At 41.8% G+C, this 17,743-nt stretch overlaps 1 protein-coding gene and 1 pseudogene across 3 annotated transcripts; one reads left to right on the top strand and one right to left on the bottom strand.

The window, feature by feature from the left end:
• On the bottom strand, positions 1-15,170 carry FANCE (FA complementation group E). 3 transcript variants are annotated; one of them, XR_004233714.1, is made up of 10 exons: positions 14,621-15,169; positions 6,841-7,453; positions 6,194-6,238; positions 5,823-5,882; positions 5,415-5,558; positions 4,992-5,115; positions 4,456-4,534; positions 3,246-3,328; positions 1,828-1,953; positions 1-1,559 (listed from the first exon to the last, which is right to left on the bottom strand). XR_004233714.1 is itself a non-coding variant. In XM_003768991.4 (10 exons), the coding sequence occupies exons 1-10, from the start codon at positions 14,896-14,898 to the stop codon at positions 1,458-1,460; spliced, it is 1,638 nt and encodes a 545-aa protein (XP_003769039.4). In that variant the 5' UTR covers positions 14,899-15,166; the 3' UTR covers positions 1-1,457. The 3 variants fall into 3 exon arrangements, 2 of the variants coding, with proteins under 2 accessions (XP_003769039.4, XP_031820862.1); XM_003768991.4 differs by having other exon boundaries at positions 3,246-3,312; positions 14,621-15,166; XM_031965002.1 differs by lacking the exons at positions 1-1,559; positions 3,246-3,328 and having other exon boundaries at positions 1,834-1,953; positions 14,621-15,170.
• LOC116423610 lies at positions 798-1,359 on the top strand (annotated as a pseudogene).
• Positions 15,171-17,743: the final 2,573 nt, after the last annotated feature.

Below are 17,743 nucleotides of genomic sequence, written 5' to 3' on the forward strand. Positions count from 1 at the left end.
CAGTTTTGAAAATAAAATACTGTATTTATTATATATGTGTAGGAAAAAGATAAGCAGTAATAGATTCATGGCTTCAAGTACAATCCTCATTATCTGATCTACTTTGTATAAAGCAAAGGCATTCAACATGTGGCCTGTTGGCTGCATTTGGCCTACAACACTCCAGAGTATGCTGGAACCATATTAAAATGTAACTGGGAAATATTTAATAAAACAATTAACAATACAATAAAATAGATAATACTACTGACCTATGGAAATGAACATTTTATTTGGTGTTTGTCAAGTTCAGAATAAAAAAATTGTTCTTTAATATAAAAGAAAATCACTGGGTATAAGACACAGTTCAGGTTTTTAGTCCAATTTCCTTTCCCACTTTCTATACCAGCTATCCTGATTCATATACTCTAAGAAAGTCAGTGATAAAAAATAATAAAAAGAAAGACACCAAATAATAACATCAAAATAATTATATTTGCATCACTTTTCACAGTAGCAAAGTAGAAAAAAAGGAGGTAGTTATGAATAACAAATTGTCATGAATACAGGGAAAGATGGAAAGAAGTACATGAACTGATGCAGAATGAAGTTAAGTAGGACCAGAAAACAGCACATAAAATGACTACAACAATGTAGATGGAAACAGAAACAACAGAACAACAGAAACTGAATATATAAAATTAAGATGACCAAGCTTGCCTCCAAAAGAGAAATGAGAAATGAATCTCCCTCTCTTTTGGGCACCAAGAGAAACAGGGTGCTATTGGACACTACTAACTCAGACTGGAGTCGTTGCCATGACCTGAGGCAACCAGTGTGAGTTTGCCCGCCAGAAGAACATGAAAAAGCAAAGCAACTCAGACAAGGGAAAATGCTGCACTCTCTGTTGCTGCCCGGAAGCAGAAGGACAGGGAGATGCAACAGAAGCAGAAAAAGGTCAATGAGAAGAAGGAAGACATGTAACTCAATAGCTCATGCCCATTTTGTTGAACTGTTTTTTTTTTTTTTTCCTTCTTCTTCTTTGTCATTCTATGTTAAAAGTGATGGTTCTCAGGGAGGACTAGAAAGGGTTTATATGGAGAAATGCAGGCAGTCAACTCTGAGCCTCTGTTTAGCAGCCCTTCCCGAACTTCAACAAAACTGACAGTCAAAGAAATCTATGATAGCAGACATCTTAGAGTATCTGCTCAATTCAGACTTAGCGGAATCAACTTTAATTTCTCTAAGTTTGTAAGATCATTCCTCTGCATAACCCCAAATCATTTCTAACTTGTTTCCATTTCTTTCTTGTCCAGAAAGGTGGACATCATTTGTGCCATAGAAGAAGATCTGAGTATTCTGGAGCAGCTACCGGGATGAGCAGTCAAACCTGATGATCTTACTCTGCTAGAGAGCTAATAGTGAAGGCAGGTTAAAGCTGAGGCAGATGTTCTTTAGGAACTGGTGGGGAAGGTACCTCACGAGGTTAAACGTCTTAGTGCAGCCTGAATAGGTTTTTTCAGGAAGGTGGTGTTGAACTCCACTGCAGAAGCAAGGCAGGCTTTGTGTGCTTCTGTGATCTTGGAGGCAAGACAAGACAGTTCAAGGCTCTGGTTAAATCCATCCTTCCCACCTCCCATGCCAGATACCCTAGATTCCTAAGGACAGGAGAAAGATAGACTTGGGGCAGGGAGAAGAAAGGCTGAGAAGTCATTCCTAATTAACCCAAATTCATTCTCACCAAAAGTGGGAAAATGAGGCATGACCAGGTTTACCCAAATGCCCAAACAATAGGAATTCCTGAATCAAACCTCCCTTGTTGGCCTCCAACACAATCAGAAACCTCACCTGATCTTGGTACTTTGTCACAACTGTCAGGACCAGCTTGGCACAGCCCACAGAATCAGCAGCAGCCAGGCCTTCAAGGGATAGCTTTTGCACTAAGACGCTGAAGTTCTCTGGGGACAGGTCCATCTGTGAGTTTGGGGAAGGAAAGGAGGATATGGGGGAGGTTACAATGCTGGAAGTGTGTCACTTTTTTTTTCTTTTTATCTTTTAACATATTCATTCTGCAATTATGTTTCTTTTTAATATCTCTTCATTTTCAAAATGCATGCAAACATAGTTTTCAACATTCACCCTTGTGTTCCAAATTTTTCTTCCTCCCTTCCCCTACCCTCTCCCCTAGACAGCAAGTAATCCAATATAGGTTAAATATGGTGAATCATTTTCTGATGACACATTTCTAGACCCTTCCTGAAGGTGCAATAAAAAGAGCAAATTTGAGAGTCAAAGGAACTGAATTAGAATTCTGGTCCTTCCATTTACTAACTAAATGACCTTGGATTATTTACTTCACATGTGAATCTCAGTCTCCCCATCAGTAAAATGAGAGTAATTATACCTGCACTATCTATCTCACGTGGCTGTTGTGAAGATCAGGTAAGATGAATGTATTTTGAGAAGCATTTTTTAACTGAAAAACACCACATAAATGTGGACCATTATTACTGCCATCAATCAGACCTTGGGGAGAAGCTATGTGCCGATTCAATGGGAAAAAGCATGCACTGCCACAACAAAAACAGAACCCCAGTACAAGACAAGAACTGTGCTCAGAGCTTTCTTGGGGTTAGAAAGAAAACCTAGAAGTTCTGTGTCAGATAATCCTAGTTTTCCCCAACTGTTCCTGTCTCTTTCTGCCCCCAATAATCACTTTCTATCTACGTCATATATGTATGCAGTCACTTATATGTTGCCTCTGTCATTAGAATTTGAGTTCTCACAAAGAAGGGATGTATTTTTGTTTTTCTAAGAAACTATGGAAAATGAGACTAATACCAGCACATGCCTCCCAGGGCTGTTATGAGGATCAAATGAGAAAATAATTGTGAAGTCCTTGGCAGCACAGTGCCTGGCAAGTTAGTAGATGTTCTATAAACACATGATCCTTTTCCCTCCATGTATATCCCTTGCACTTGGCATAATGCCTAGCACACAGTAAGTTCTTCGCAGATGTTTGCTGCTGACTGACTATTCTTAACTTCCCAGCCAGGCAGTACAGTGTACTAGAAAGACTGGAATTTAGAGTAAAGAGTCTGGGAATAAATTCCAATTTGGTCACTAACTACCTATGTAAGTCACTTAATCTCTCTGGTTCCCAATATACTCCTCTATAAAATGAGGGGGTGGGCTAAATCATCTTCAAGATGTCTTCTAGTTCTAACTCTATGATCCTTAGATCACTGATGGTCTGGAAATATTACCTGTCGCCCTAGAAGGGACTGCATTACTATGAAGGTCTCCTCTCTCCAGGGTAACTCCAAGATTTGTCTGTAGAAGAGAGGTCCTAGGTAAGGGGAAGGAAAGAAAGAGAGGAAAACAACTCTTCCCCTACTTTCTGGTCCACCACATTCTTCCTACCCACCAAAAGCAGGATCTCAGGGGTAAGAGAAAGAGCAGTGAAAGGGAAGAAGCAAAAGTAGTTCTTCTATCATTAGTAAGCAAGTGAAGGGCTTGTATTGAGTGATCTTGTTGTAGACCCCTAAAACTGGACACAATTTCTTCTAAGAACTTATACCCTGGATGACTGCACAGAACATAGGAAGGAAAAAGATTACTGAATCTGGCATCCTACTTCTAACCTGACCTGTGACATTTAATGACCCATCTGACCTGGGTCATTCATTCCTCTGCACTTCAATTTTTTTATTTGTAAAATGAGGGAATTAACCTGGATAAGGTTGTAGCTTTGTGCTTAAGGAACCTAGAACCAACGTAGAGTCATGTACCTTACCTGTGTTCTGAGAAGTACTTCAATAAAGTAGAAGACCCCTGTCCCCATCAATACCCTAATTCCTTTTGGATTTGCAATCAGCTTTGGACAATGTACACCTTATCTTATGTCAAAACTCTAAATACCATTCTGTAAAATTTTGCACTTCATATCAGCTTATAATGCTGTCAGATTTAATGCTCCCTTCTCTAATTTTTCACACATGTATACATCTTGTCTCTCAAACTGGACTATAAGCCCCTCTGAGGACAGAGGTGGTGTCTTTTACTTCCCCTTCTCATCCCCTTTCAAAAGGACCTAACATGGAACTGTGTGCAAGGGAAGTGCTCAATGTGTGCATACCTGATGTGAGCCAGGTTTTGAAGGGAACGCTAATGACTTGAACTACGCAGCAGAAATGTGCAGAAACCCAAAGAATGTGACAAACCACATCATATCTAGGAAACAGGATGAATTGGCCTGCAGTGAGTAGCAAAAGCATGGGATTTGGGATTAAAGATTCTGTTTGAATTTTGGCAAATCTCATCATTTCTCTGGATCTCAGTTTTCTTATAATGAGATGATTGTAATAGAAAACCTCTTAAGATCTATTCCAGCTCTAGATGCACTACTGACAGTGTGTCACAGTCTCAGGTGCTGCCAGACCTCAGAAGAGAGACAGGGGAAGAAAGCTTGCTTACTTTAACACCAGCACCAGCAAGTCCGCTTCCAGAGTGTCCCCCTCTAGCAGGCAACAAAGAAGCTCTGTCTGTGTGGGGCCTGGGGTGGAGGAAGAAACAGAGGATTTGGACCTTGGTGACAACTAAGGAACTGAGGAGAAGAGGATCTTGGGGCAGTCCTGGGAAGGCCATGACAAAAAAGGGGACCTGGGTGAAGGGCAGGAAATATGAACACTGAGGCTTAATCAGTGAAGCAGATGGGGCTTCCTGAGCTATCAATTTTTTTTTTTTTTTTTTTTTTGCTATAGGCCATTGAGGTTAAGTGACTTGCCCAGGAAGTGTTAAGTATCTGTGGTCAAATTTGAACCCAGGTCCTCCTGACTTCAGAACTGGTGCTCTATCTACTGCGCCACCTAGCTGCCCCCTTGAGCTACTAATCTTTTACCCCTAAAATCCTCTTTGAGTCAGCTCAGGGCCAGATCTGAAGTGAAAGGATATGAAATCTGGGGGTATGCCAGGGTACAAGGATGGAGCTAACTCTGGGAGGACTGAGCAACCTGAGCCTGCGGCCTGTAAGGCTGGAATCAAGAGGCCACTACAGACAGGATGAGGATATCTGGCACTGAACGCAATCATGGCAGCTCTGAGCAGTCGAGAGGCTGAAGCTGTCAGGGAAAGAACCTGGGAAGAAGTAGAAAATGAAAAAAAGATTGTGTTATTTGGGGAAACTTCATGGACCAAATGTATCTTTAAGTACCTTAGATGAGGATAGATAGTTGCTGCCGGACCCAAGCCGAGCCATGGGATGGTGGAGGCAAGAAATCAGGGGATATGGCTCAGGATGCAAAACAAACAAAAAAACTATCCTCAATTAAGTTAGCAAAGAAGCAGTTTTACCAATCGTTACCTCCCAGTATGTGTCAACTCTCTCCCTGCAAAGCCCCAAATTTCTCCAGATACGCTAAGTTCCCAGCACATACCTGTTCAAGGAAAAGGTTTCTTGCAAGTATGGTGGCACTGCTACAGCTAAGGTCTGGAGAGAGTGCCAAGAGCCGATTACAGAACTGTAGGAGGGCTGTGTCTGGGAGCTGAGAGAGCCGCAGCTTCGAGCAAAGGTTCTCTAGCTAGGACAGTGAGCAGGTAGAAGGCAGAGGGATTAGGCAGGAAAGCAGCACAAGGTTTGGGCACAACATCAGCTGAACATGCAAGACTGTGAGAACTTCCTATTCCCACCCAGTGAATCAGAAGCCAAGGACCAAAGAAGACCTCCAGTCCCTTTTATTTGATCCTCCCACAACAGACGAGGAAACTGAGGGCTAGAAGGGGCAGGGCCATCAAATGAGAGAGGAAGACAGAGAAGATTTAAACCCCAAGGCTCTCCTTCTCACCTGGTTAGGGCTGCACTCATGAAGAAACTGCAGCTCGAGGGGTGGGGTTCCCTCTAGGCCCTAGAAGAATTACAAAATTATAGAATGTTAGTGCAGAAGAGATTTTTAAAATAATTTATTCTAATGTGTCATTTAACAGAGGGAGAAGAAATAATCAGAGGGGAAGTGCCTGTCCACAAAGTTAGTTAAGAGGCGAGAGTCCAGTTCTTGATTCTTGCAAGATTCAGGGCTCTTTCTGGTCAGGTGTCTGTCATCAGAATTTTATATTCCCTGTTTCTCCTAGAAGTTATGTCCTTTCCTAGTTTGATTTGCAGTTTCAGGAGTCCAATGGCCATGGCAACAAAGGGATGGGGAAGATATCAAACACTTACCTCCCATTCAGTTTCCAGTAGCTCTAGCATTCGGGGAACCTGGTCCTGAGGAAGAAGACAGTCATAATTGAGTCTCATCTGTTCCTCCCTCCCTTGTGTATCCTTCAAATCAAGTCCCCTAGGGCCTTCCTACCAATTATTAAATATACACTCTTGGAAGAGGAAGAATAGAGAATGAGCAAAAGAGGAGAACAAACCAAGAAACAATGACAAAACAAGAAACAATTGAGAGATTATGATACTTTAACTTGAAAACTTTAATAAAACACCTGACGATTGATAAATGAAAGGATGTGCAAATGAGTTTATGCCTCTTCTACATGGTATAGCTGAAAGTGGTAACAGAACTGAATGATGCCTTGGTGGCAGAGGCAGAACTCATAGAGTCAGATGAGATGCTAACTCTATTATTACTGATGACTATGAAGCTCACTTAACCTCTCAGGGGCTCATTTCTTCACAAGTAAAAATGAGAGGACTGGACTGCATGACCTCTAACAACCCTTCGAGCACTAGATCTGTGGTCTCAGGAATCTCTAGAGACTTATGTCTGCTGGCTTTCTCTAACCAATTTGCCTGTAGCTTCACATAACTGGCCTATCCTCTACTCTTATCCTAATTAATATCTGAAGCCCCAAATCTCGCACCTTGATGGCTTTGGGTAATTCCTGACCCTCAACCAGCTTCTCATGTTGTCTGTCATCAGCCCTCATGCCTGCTGCTTCCAGAATGGACTGATCACTGCTGCCCTCAGTTCTTTGGGGTGATTCTCTGCTTCCACATACAGATGATCCCTGTTCATCTGTAGTCCTCTCCTGGAGCTGCTGTTCCTCTTCTATTTTTCCTTTCCCTTCCAGGGATCGAGGTCTCTTAAAGAGCACTTCTTTCTCAGAGCCCTCAGGCTCTCCTTCAGGCTCCTTCTTGCGTTTGCCAGGACGCTGAGTGCCCCTGTCCTCAGTCTCCTCAAGGTCCAAGGGATAGCTTGACCTCAATCCTCTGCCTAAATGTCCACAAAGCCTTTGGAGCTGTTCCCGGCATCCTTGTGTCAAAGGGGAGGCCTCTTTGGTGACCTCATCTGTAATCAGTTCCCTGTGAAGCAATTCCCCCAGGGCCCAAATCCAGGAGTCCAGGTTAGAATCCTGCTTGGCTGCCTGGAGTACAAGGAGGAGTCCACTCTTGGGAAGCTCAGTCTGTACAATTAACAGCAAGGACAAGAGGTTCCTTTGGCACAGCTGGGGCAACTGCAGCAGCAGTGGCTTCCTAGGCAGCAGAGGGAAGAGGAAGCAGTGAGGATATCATACTGAACAAGGGATCACAATAGAGGCCAGTCACTAGTGTGATTACAAGCAAACTAGTGGGCTAAGTTGACCAGAGAGTAAAACCTATAGAAATCACTGTAAATGGAGAGGGGAGGAATGGGATTCATTCAACTACCATTCTACAAAGATTTATTGAACACTTATTGTGTTCAAGGTACAAAGATGGATATAAAGAATTCTAGGTCAGTGATCCTGCCCTGTTCCCCTCAAGAAGTGTGTAAACTCATCAGGGGATGAATTTATATACATCATTATAATACAACTGATAGACTGTACCAATCACAAACAGATTGTGATCTAAAAGTTGAATGCTGGTTAGCTGGACCCCAAAATATATATTTCCAAAGAATTATAAATTATAAAGCATTATTAATGGTAGATTCCTTGTTTAACCACAAAAAAGGATCATAGAGGTGTAGAACTCCATACAAGATAAGCCTGGATTTTGGGTTCTAGGAACAGGGGATCAAATTAAGAGAAAGAGGAGCAAGAGACTTTCCTGCCCCTTCTTAGGGTTAGATTAGTCCTATGAAGGCACACATTTATTGAATACTTACCACATGCTAGGAATTATTCCAGGTACTAATACAAAGTAAAAAGAATTGAACAAGCCATTCTGGCAAGAGGCTTACATTCTAATGAGGGAGCTAAGTCCACCTATATCTGCAGTATAAATATAAAATGAATAAATCCAAGATCTTTGGCTTTCTTCCATCTCCTTTTGCATCCTTATCCCCATTCTAGTGTCACATATTTTCTTTCAACTCTAAAGCTTGCTCTGCTACTCCTTAATTCATTCAGACATATCAATCTTTTCCTCCCAAAGCAATGGATGGCATAATTATTCTATTTCCCTTCTCATCTACATCTGTCTCAGAAGCTAGTTGTATGATTCCTGAGCAAATCGTTTAACTTGTTTGTCTCAAGTTTTCTCAATTATAGAAAAGGAATAACAATAGCATTGAACTATAAGGGTAGTCATGAAGATCAAATGAGACATTCATTAAATGTTTAGCACAGTATCTACCATATAGTTGTTTGTCCTTCATTTTTGAAAATGACCAATTATATCACAGAGTGATGTCTTGACTTGCCCATGAATTGGATTTAAGTGAGGCAGAGTTGCACAAAGTCCTCAGCCTCATTCTTTCTTCCTGATTCATCAAAGTCCAGTGGATGACTGGAAATGGCCCCAGATGCAGCAGATGACCTCTTGTTTGACCAAGCTACAAGCACATCAGTGTCTGCGTCAGCCATAAGCAGGGCTATTGGAACAAACTGTTCTCATTCCTCATTCTGAAATGGGAAGCCTGAAGAAACTTTCTCTCTCAAGGAAAAAGCTACCTTGAACTTTACCTCTGTACCCCACCAGAGGCAAACAGGATAACCAGCCTCATCTGGTTACCCCAGAGACCACCCCCATTGATATCACTCACTACTGATTAAATTCTCTATAGAGGTAAACAGATACCTATTCAATTCCGAAATTCTCCATAGTTTCAATAGTCCCAAGTTCTAGGATCTGCTCATAAAACTAAGTACCCTCAACAAACCTCTTTATAAAATCTCCTGATCGTATTAGGGGCTTTTTGTTCACTAAGAGAGTCTCTTTCTTAGTGATATTCAGAAATAAACTTTCCTTTCTTTGCCATAGATAACTGGGTTTTGTGAATTCTTGTCACAAGAACTTGCCCAGCTCTGCCTTTGTTTCCAAGCCAAGGCTCGAATCCCATCAATTCCACTTGGGGAAATCTTCACGTTTGAGGTAGACACCTTTCCAACTCACTAATGGGCTTGTGTGATCCACTAACTACCCTCAATCTGGTACAGACCATCTGCTGAGACGGTTTTGCCAGTGTGGCCACTGAATATGGTATAGCTTCTTGGAGCCATAGATGAGAGTTGCATGCCATGGGGACACCCCAAATGTGGATAGAGTAGGCACGAAAAGGACTCGGCAAACCAGAGGTCCTCCTGGAATTCATATACATATACTTATCCCCTCCCCCTCTTTTTTCCCTACCTCTGCTGATATAAAGAGAAAAGTAATCTCATTAAATCTTAATAACTTTAATGTATGAATGACTGAGAGCCTTCAGCTATCTTAAAAATTTGCATTTCGTCTCCCTGTTTACACTTAGAAATCTTTTACTGGTCTCTCAGTAGGTCCCATAATTGCTGTCTTTGCCTGCAGTATTTAATCCTGCATTTCCATGTTTTAGGATACATGAGAAGCAAATAATCTCTTCAGTTCTAGTTTTCTTTCTAAAAATGTTTTAAAATACTATTGTTCTGTAAGAAACTACCAGCAGGATGATTTCAGAAAGGTTTGGAGAGACCCACATGAACTGATGCAAAGTGAAATGAGCAAAACCAGAAGATTATTATGCACAGCAACAAGAAGACGATATGATGATCAATTCTGACAGACGTGGCTCTCTTCAACATTGGGATGATTTGGAACAGTTCCACTTATGCAGTGATGAAGAGAACCATCTACACCCTGAGAGAGAACCATGGGAACAGAGGGTAGAACACAGCATAGCATTCTCACTCTATTATTTGCTTGCATTTTGTTTCTTTTTTCTGTTTTTCTTTTTCTTCCTTCTTGATCTGATTTTTCTTGTATAACCAGATGGCTGTGTGAATATGTATACACATATTGGATCTGACATGTATTTTGGCATATTTGACATACTGGACTGCCTGCCGGGTGGGGGAAGGGATGGGGGAAGGTTATGCAGGGGTCAATGTTGGAAAAATTACCCATGCATATACTTTGTGAATAAAAAGCTTTAATAATAAGAAAAAAGAAAAAAAAGTGTTACATTCTTCTTTATTACTGAATTCCATTTTTAATAAGAACTTTTTATTTTTCCAAATATTTAGTTTACTAAATCTAGACCTCATCATTTGGTTCCCTGAAAGGGAACCCCAAAACCTAAACCTCATCAAGTTCATGTAAGTCTTCCCAAGCTTTTCTGAAACCAGCCTGCTCATCATTTCTTACAAAACAATATTATTCTATTACATTCAAATACCATAACTTATTCAACCATTCCCCAATTGATGGGCATCCACATCAATTTCCAGCTGCTTGATACCACAAAAAGAGTTGCTACCCAGGATGATTTCAGAAAGGGCTGGAGAAACTTACATGAACTGATGCAATTTATTTTCTTTCTCATTTTTTTTTTCTGATTTGATTTTTCTTGTGCAGTAAGATAACTGTATAAATATGTATGCATATATTGGATTAAACATATATTCCTACCATGTTTAACATATATTGGAATACTTGCCCTCTAAAGGTGAGGGATGGGGAAAATTGAGGTTTTGCAAGGGTTAATGTTGAAAAATTATCCATACATGTTTTGAAAAATAAAAAAAGGAGGCCTGCTACAAACTTTTGCACATGTGGGTCCTTTTCCCTTTTTTATGATCTCTTTGGGATACAGACCTAGTAGAGACGTTGCTGGATCAAAAGGGATGGCTACTCAGATCTGGAAAAGGGAGGAATTTATAGCCAAAGAAGAACTAGAGAACATTATGAAATAAAAAATGGATAATTTTGGTTCTATTAAATTTAAAAGTTCTCTTACAACCAAAACCAATGCAGCCAAGATTAGAAGGGAAGCAAAAGCTGAGAAAATTTTTTTACATTTAGTGTTTTTATAAAGGCTCATTTGCTTATCTACCATAAATCCATTTCAATCTTATCTTGGTACAGAGTGTTGGTCAATGCCTAGTTTCTGTCATAGTATTTTCCAGTTTTCTCAGCAATTTTTGTCAAGCAGTGAGTTTTTAATCTCAGAAGTTGGAGTCTTTGGGTTTATCAAATATTAGAGTACTTATAGTCAGTCATTGACTATTGTGTCTTGTGGTAACCTATCACACTGATCCACTACTCCATTTCTTGGCCAGTACCTAATGATTTTCATGAGTACTGCTTTGTTATAGTTTTAGGTCTGGTACAGCCAGGCCATCTTTGTAATTTTTTAGAAATTCCTTTTCTTGAATGAATTACATCTTTTGTCCTTTATTGTTGGGATTACATCTGTAACATAGGTCACCCAGGGCTGCATTCTGAGCTTCAGTACTCTTCAGAACACATTATTTCATTCTCTCCTCCTTTTTCTAGTGGATAAAAAATAGTCTTTGCATTTTTGAATGTCCTTTCCCTTGTATTTGAAGAACTTTCTCCTGATGGCTTGAAGAACTCACTTCTGAATTGAATTGTCAAATTTAACCACTATATGTCTTAAGAGTCTGCAACTTTAGTTTTTTTTTTTTTTCCTGAAGGTGATCAGTAAAATCTTTTGATTGAAATTTCATTTTCTGTGTTCAGAAGTTCTGGGAAATTCTATTCTAATACTTCCTTCATTATAGGGTTAAGATTTACTTTGCCCTAATGTGTTCTTCTGGAAGACCTATGATCCTTAGATGTCTCTAAGCATCCATTCAAGATCAACATAATTTGCTTGTACAATAAGTATATTTTATTTTATTTTTGTTGAGGCAAATGGGGTTAAGTGACTTGCCCAGGGTCACAGAACTAGGAAGTATTAAGTGTCTGAGGCTGGATTTGAACTCAGGACTTCCTGACTTCAGGCCCAGTGCTCTATCCAGGTACCATCTAGCTAGATACTCTGTATCTGGAAATCCTCCATAACATATATTCTTCTCTTCCATAGTACTCATTTAAGATCCTTATGTTCTTCCATGTCTTTACATCTTTCTGTGTATCTTTTTTTCACTCCTTAGGAAAGAGTATAAGACAGAGAAAAGACTAATAGGAACTGCTTGTTTTCATTTATTATTAAACTCCTACTATGTGCGAGACACTGGGCTTAATGCTGGGGATACAAAGAAAGGCAAAAGACAATCCCTGTCCTTAAGAAGCACATGGTCTAAGTAAGAGATGAAGTGCAAACAGTCTTGCTGTTTTTAGTCATTCTTCACTTGTGTCTGACTTTTCATGACCCCATTTGGGGTTTTCTTGGCAAAGACACTAGAGTAATATGAACTCAGGAAGATGAGTCTTCTGTATTTCATGCTGCAGCACTCTACTTACTGTACCACCTAACTTCCCCATAAACAATTATGTACACATATAAATTTGTATAATTGAAACAAATAAACAACAACAAATAAATTTTAGTTGTGATTGACTCTTTGTGACTCTATTTAGGGTATTCTTAGCAAAGTTACTGATTGGTCATTTCCTTCTCCAGGTCATTTTACAGATGAGAAAACTGAGGTAAACAGGATTAAGTAATTTGCCCAGGTTCATACAGAGCTTAGGTGTCTTGAGGCCAGATTAGAGAATTCATGAAAGTTGGTTTTCCTGACACCAGGCCTGTCACTCTAACCATTGTGCTACCTAGCTGCCCTAGAGAATAGTGAAAATAAAGATGCAATTCTTCTTCTATCCAAGTTCACAGAGTCTCTGAAATCTATTCCTAGCCTCATACAGATTAAGAGCCCCAAGTTTAGAGAATGCTTTGTATTCCTTTTACTCTGACAACACTATCATGCTTATCTATGAACATGTCCTAACTCCTTAAGGACAGGGACAGTTCTAGTTTTTGTATCTCAAATCTCTAACACAAATTAATTAATGAGACATACCCTCGGGCTTTTTTGCACAACCTTTTCTTCTCCAGCTTTATGTTCAATCTCTCTGGAGAGTTTATCAGCTCTGGAAGGTTCAGTAGTTTATCTCTAAGTTGGATGCAAGCCTGATATATATCCCTGTTATAGAATACTAGTCCCAATGTCAACAACTGCTAGGCATCTCCACCTGAATAGATACTTCAAATTCAACAAGTGGAAAACAGAACCCATTATTTTCTTCCTTTTCCACGACTCTTTACAGGATTACATGTTAATAGATTTAGATCTGTAAAATATATTATTTAGTCCAACCGCTCTCATTTTACAGATGAGGAAACTGAGGCAGAGTGGTTTAATGACTCGCCCAAATTGACACAGACAGGAAGTGGCTAAGCTAGAATTAGAATCTTTCCCTAACTCCAAAACTAGATCTCTGCTCTATATGAAATATAACATAAAAACCCAGTATTTTCCTATTTCTGTCAAAGATATCTAGATTTGAAATCTCAAAATCTAAGTCATGTTTCTCACCTTCTATATCTAATCAGGTGCTTAGCATTGCTAATTTTACATCTGCTCTATCCTTCATATCCAAATACAGCCATCACCCTCCCTTAAGCCCTCACCACCCATTTGCCTGGACTATTATTAGTTGAACAGTCTCTCCATTTTTAATTCATCTTTCTATCCAGCTACATGTATATGCGCCCCTTCCCTAAAAAGCTTCTCCAACTCTAGAATAAAACACAAACTTCTGTTTGACATTTAAAACCTTTCAGTCTGGTTCTGGTTCTCCTTCATACACTTCATCTTCCAACCGACAAGCTTCCCGGTCCCTCTCATTCCCCCTGGTTCCACTTTTAGTCTCCATGTGATTTTTCCCCCCTTTTTCTGGAATGCTCTCCCAATTTCTCTTTCCCTCTCCTGATCCCTAGCTTCCTACAAGGGGGCGTTCAAATGGAAGACTTCCTTGATCCCATCACCCTAAAATGATTTTTGCATGCCTTTTGTATCACTTATTGGAACAAGTTGTTTCCATACAGTAGAAAGCATGTTCTTTGAGCTTAGGGGCTATTTCATTTTTGCAACCTGAGCATCCCCTACCATAGCATCTAAAAATAGGCTCCAGAAACTTAAATTTGAAGATATTGAAAACATACATCTTAGTATAAATTATACCCTGGAGATTACTCCTGGAGAAAGCCTTTAAGGGCAGGAGCTAATTCCCCTTTCTTAAAGACAGTGCCCTGCACACAGTAGGCATGCCCTGCACACAGTAGGCATGCCCTGCACACAGTAGGCATGCAATAAATGGTTGCTGACTTACTGATGGGAGAACGCACCAAGGAAAGGGCAAGCGGAGCGTACTATAATTGCAAATCAAGTTTGCACTGGGGAAAGAAGGTATCAGCCCCTCCTAGACAGACGGTACCGCCGGGGGGGGGCGCCCAGCCTTCTTCCGGCAGGGCACTCGGCGGGCCGCCCTACTTACAGCTTCAGGCGGCGGTCGGGCCCCTCCAGCACGGGCTGCTCTCGGCTCAGCGCCTCCAGGAAGGGCCCCCAGCGGAAGGGCCGCTCGGAGCCCCCAGCCCGGAGCCGTGGGAGGGCCCTGAGCGCTCCCAGCACGCCCCCGGGCCCGGACTGCAGGAGCCGCAGCAGGAGCAGGGCTGGGGGCTCCATCCGGGTCCCTAACCGCGCCGCCCACCCCTCCACCGGCGGACCAAGGTCAGCTGCGGGCCGGCTCAGCTGCCCGGGAGGCTGAGATGGCATCTTGCTACGGAAAAAAAAAACCCGATCTTTAAGATTGCCGAGACTCTGAGGTTAGAGGTCAAGGATCAGAACCTCCTTCACGGATCACGAGACCCCGAAGCCACTCGAGCGGGATGCGGGCGGGAAGCCTCGGGTCATTGGGAAAGCAGAGGCGGGCGTGCTCATCTCAAATCATTTCCGCCTTCTTCGGCCCGCCCCCGCCTCCAGATGACGCGAGAAGGGGCAGTCCTAGGAGCGAGATGGGACGGCTACGCAGGCTGGGAAGGTGAGCCTAGATCTGGGCGGGGGGGCGGGGCTTACAGGTAACTCCAACTCGCGACCAATAGAAGCATAGGAGAAAGGGGCGGGGCTACAGTGATTAGGAGCAGGGCACTTGTGGAGATCAGAGGTCCAGGGCGGGATTAGAGAAACCAAGACGGGGGTGGGGCCTTGGAGAGGAGCGGGACGCCTGGAGGCGGAGCCGGCACTAGGCGGGAGCGGGTAGGAGGCGGGGCCTCGGGAAGGCGGGGCCTCGGGAAGGCGGGGCCTCCCATTTGATTCCTCCGCGTGAGAGATGTGCATCGGATAAGTTTAGGGTGGGGACAACTGAACCTAATTAAAGAAGGGAATTTCGGAGGTCAAAATGTTAGGAGATGGAAAGCTGTGGGCGACCATAAAATCTGACATATATAACAATGTATAAGGAGTATTAGAGACCCTCCCTTCTAACCTTTTTACAGATAAGGAAACTGAGGCACACAAATCTAAGCAGCTAAAGGTCAGGCAGGGTTTGAAATGAGGGTTTCTCCACACCGTGGTCCGGCTCCCTTCTCAGCACAACGCTGAGATGGATCAAAATCACGGGCTTGGAGGAGGCTGATGAACTAAGAAGCTAAAGGCCGCGTCAGCAAATGGTCCCCAAGTATAAAGTGAGAGAGAGACTCCGGGGTCATCCAGCTGGCGAGGATCTGCCAGTTCCTCCTGCGGGTGATGCAGAACATAAAGATCCTGGTCTTCAAAAATCCAAGATGGAAAGGATGAACAGTCCGAAAATGAAGAGAAGTTTGTGGATGATAAAGCCAAAATCGGGTCGTGGAGAGGGAGAAGAAAAGAGAGAAATGACCATGGCATGGAGGGATAATGCTGCATGGAGATGAGGATACAGGGGGGGGTGACGGCTGGCTTAATCCAGGGGTTGGAGGGGAAGCAGCTGTGAATTTATGAGTAAGGTCTGGGGAAATAGGTCAATTTGTGAAGAGAGGGGAGGAAGACTGACTGCGCCATCTTTGTAGCTGCATCCTAGGATGGTGGGAAATGAGACCCACCCAGAAGATAGTATTTAAGCAGTATTCTGTACAAGGCTGATCATCGAACTTAATGGCTGAAGCTTGGTTCATTTAATAACCAGGAATGCTATGAAAAGCTCCAAGCAGGGTGACACTATAAGGTTGGAGTTTGGTTAAACTCCTGGCTTCCCTGAGATCCACAGGAACAAACACCCAGAGTCATCTACTCCTCACTTGATACAACAGATGTTTTCTTGAGTTTTGTTGGAAGTATTAAGTAAGCTAGGAGAATTTTCAAGAAAGGAATCTATTAAGACTTTAAAAATCATCCCCTAAATTAGGAAATCCCCTAAATCCAAGCGTCATTTGGATATTTAAAACATCATCCTCAGCCATATGAAATTTATCCACTTCTAGAACTCAAGCAGTGGAAGGTTGTTGTACCTAGTATTCAACTCATTGCCTGTAGGTTGCCTTAACAAATGGTTTCTAGGGTCTTTATGATGAAAGTTCCCCTCCCCTGCCCTAACTGGTTCATTTCAGTGAGTAAAGATTGTCACATGTGTCTATAACCATATTTGCTTCAAGAGAAGGGTATCCTAATCATTCAGCCAAGTTCTGGAGCCCTTAAGTATGATGCTTCCTACTAGACCTTGAGAAATAAAGGTTAAGAATAACTTTTGTCCTCTTGAGAAGAGAACTAACTTTGGAATTTACATCTCATCAACACTCATCAGCAAACAGATTTTGAGATTTTGACCTGTAATCTCTTTGACCTTGAAATGAGTGTCCTTATTTGTAAAATAAGGCTAAGATTTTTATCATTTACTACATATATCTCCTTGATTATGTTAAGATCACCCAATGAATACTATGCTATTGTTGCCTACCTGGGGGCTTTGTACCTAGTAAAAGTCTGAGACACTTATTTCAGATTTCACCCTATCTTCCTGACCTGGAGTGCAAAATAGGAGGTGAAAAAGACTGGATATGGTACTGGCTCATGCATGATGGTCAAACTTAGTTAACAGTAAAAAGTCCTATTCCCAATTCCTGAGAAAGGTTAGGAGTCAGTTGTCCTCTTTTTCAAGTGAATTATCTTCTGCTATCAAAGCACTATGTAAATGTAGGATTATGGTGATAGATTTTAATATAGATTGTCTCTCTGACAGTCACAAGGAGAGAAAGAGTTCAAATAACATTCCTATTTCTCAGGTGGACAAAGAATCTTTAAGTGATTCATGCAGAGATCCTCCTCCCGACTCCCCCAGTTCCTTGCTCATTTCACCATACTGCACATTACTTTTCCTTATTTTGAGGGTGAAGTGACTTTCCCAGAATCACTGGGGTAGCATTTGAACCAAGACTCTTCTGACTCCAAAGTCAGTGCTCTATCACCTAGATGTTCCCACAGTGCTTTTAAAGGACAGTTTTGATAGAGGAGGGAGAAGAGGGAAGGAATCTGAAAAAAACAAGGATGAGGTACCATATTGTGAAGAGGTAGCTAAGAACACATAAATACAGGGCAGGCATTGTATCTCATGAGTCAGCTAAACTGAACAGATGACAGACACCAGCTC

Source organism: Sarcophilus harrisii, chromosome 4 (genome assembly GCF_902635505.1).
Source record: "Sarcophilus harrisii chromosome 4, mSarHar1.11, whole genome shotgun sequence".
In the NCBI taxonomy this organism is placed as follows: Eukaryota; Metazoa; Chordata; class Mammalia; order Dasyuromorphia; family Dasyuridae; genus Sarcophilus; species Sarcophilus harrisii.

Coding starts and splice junctions, on each gene's coding strand:
- FANCE (XM_003768991.4), bottom strand. CDS start 14,898: ATGCCATCTCAGCCTCCCGGGCAGCTGAGCCGGCCCGCAGCTGACCTT. Junction 5,559..5,822: donor ATGAGTGCAGCCCTAACCAG/GTGAGAAGGAGA, acceptor TCACTGTCCTAG/CTAGAGAACCTTTGCTCGAA. Junction 4,535..4,991: donor CTTACAGGCCGCAGGCTCAG/GTTGCTCAGTCC, acceptor CCTCCACCCCAG/GCCCCACACAGACAGAGCTT.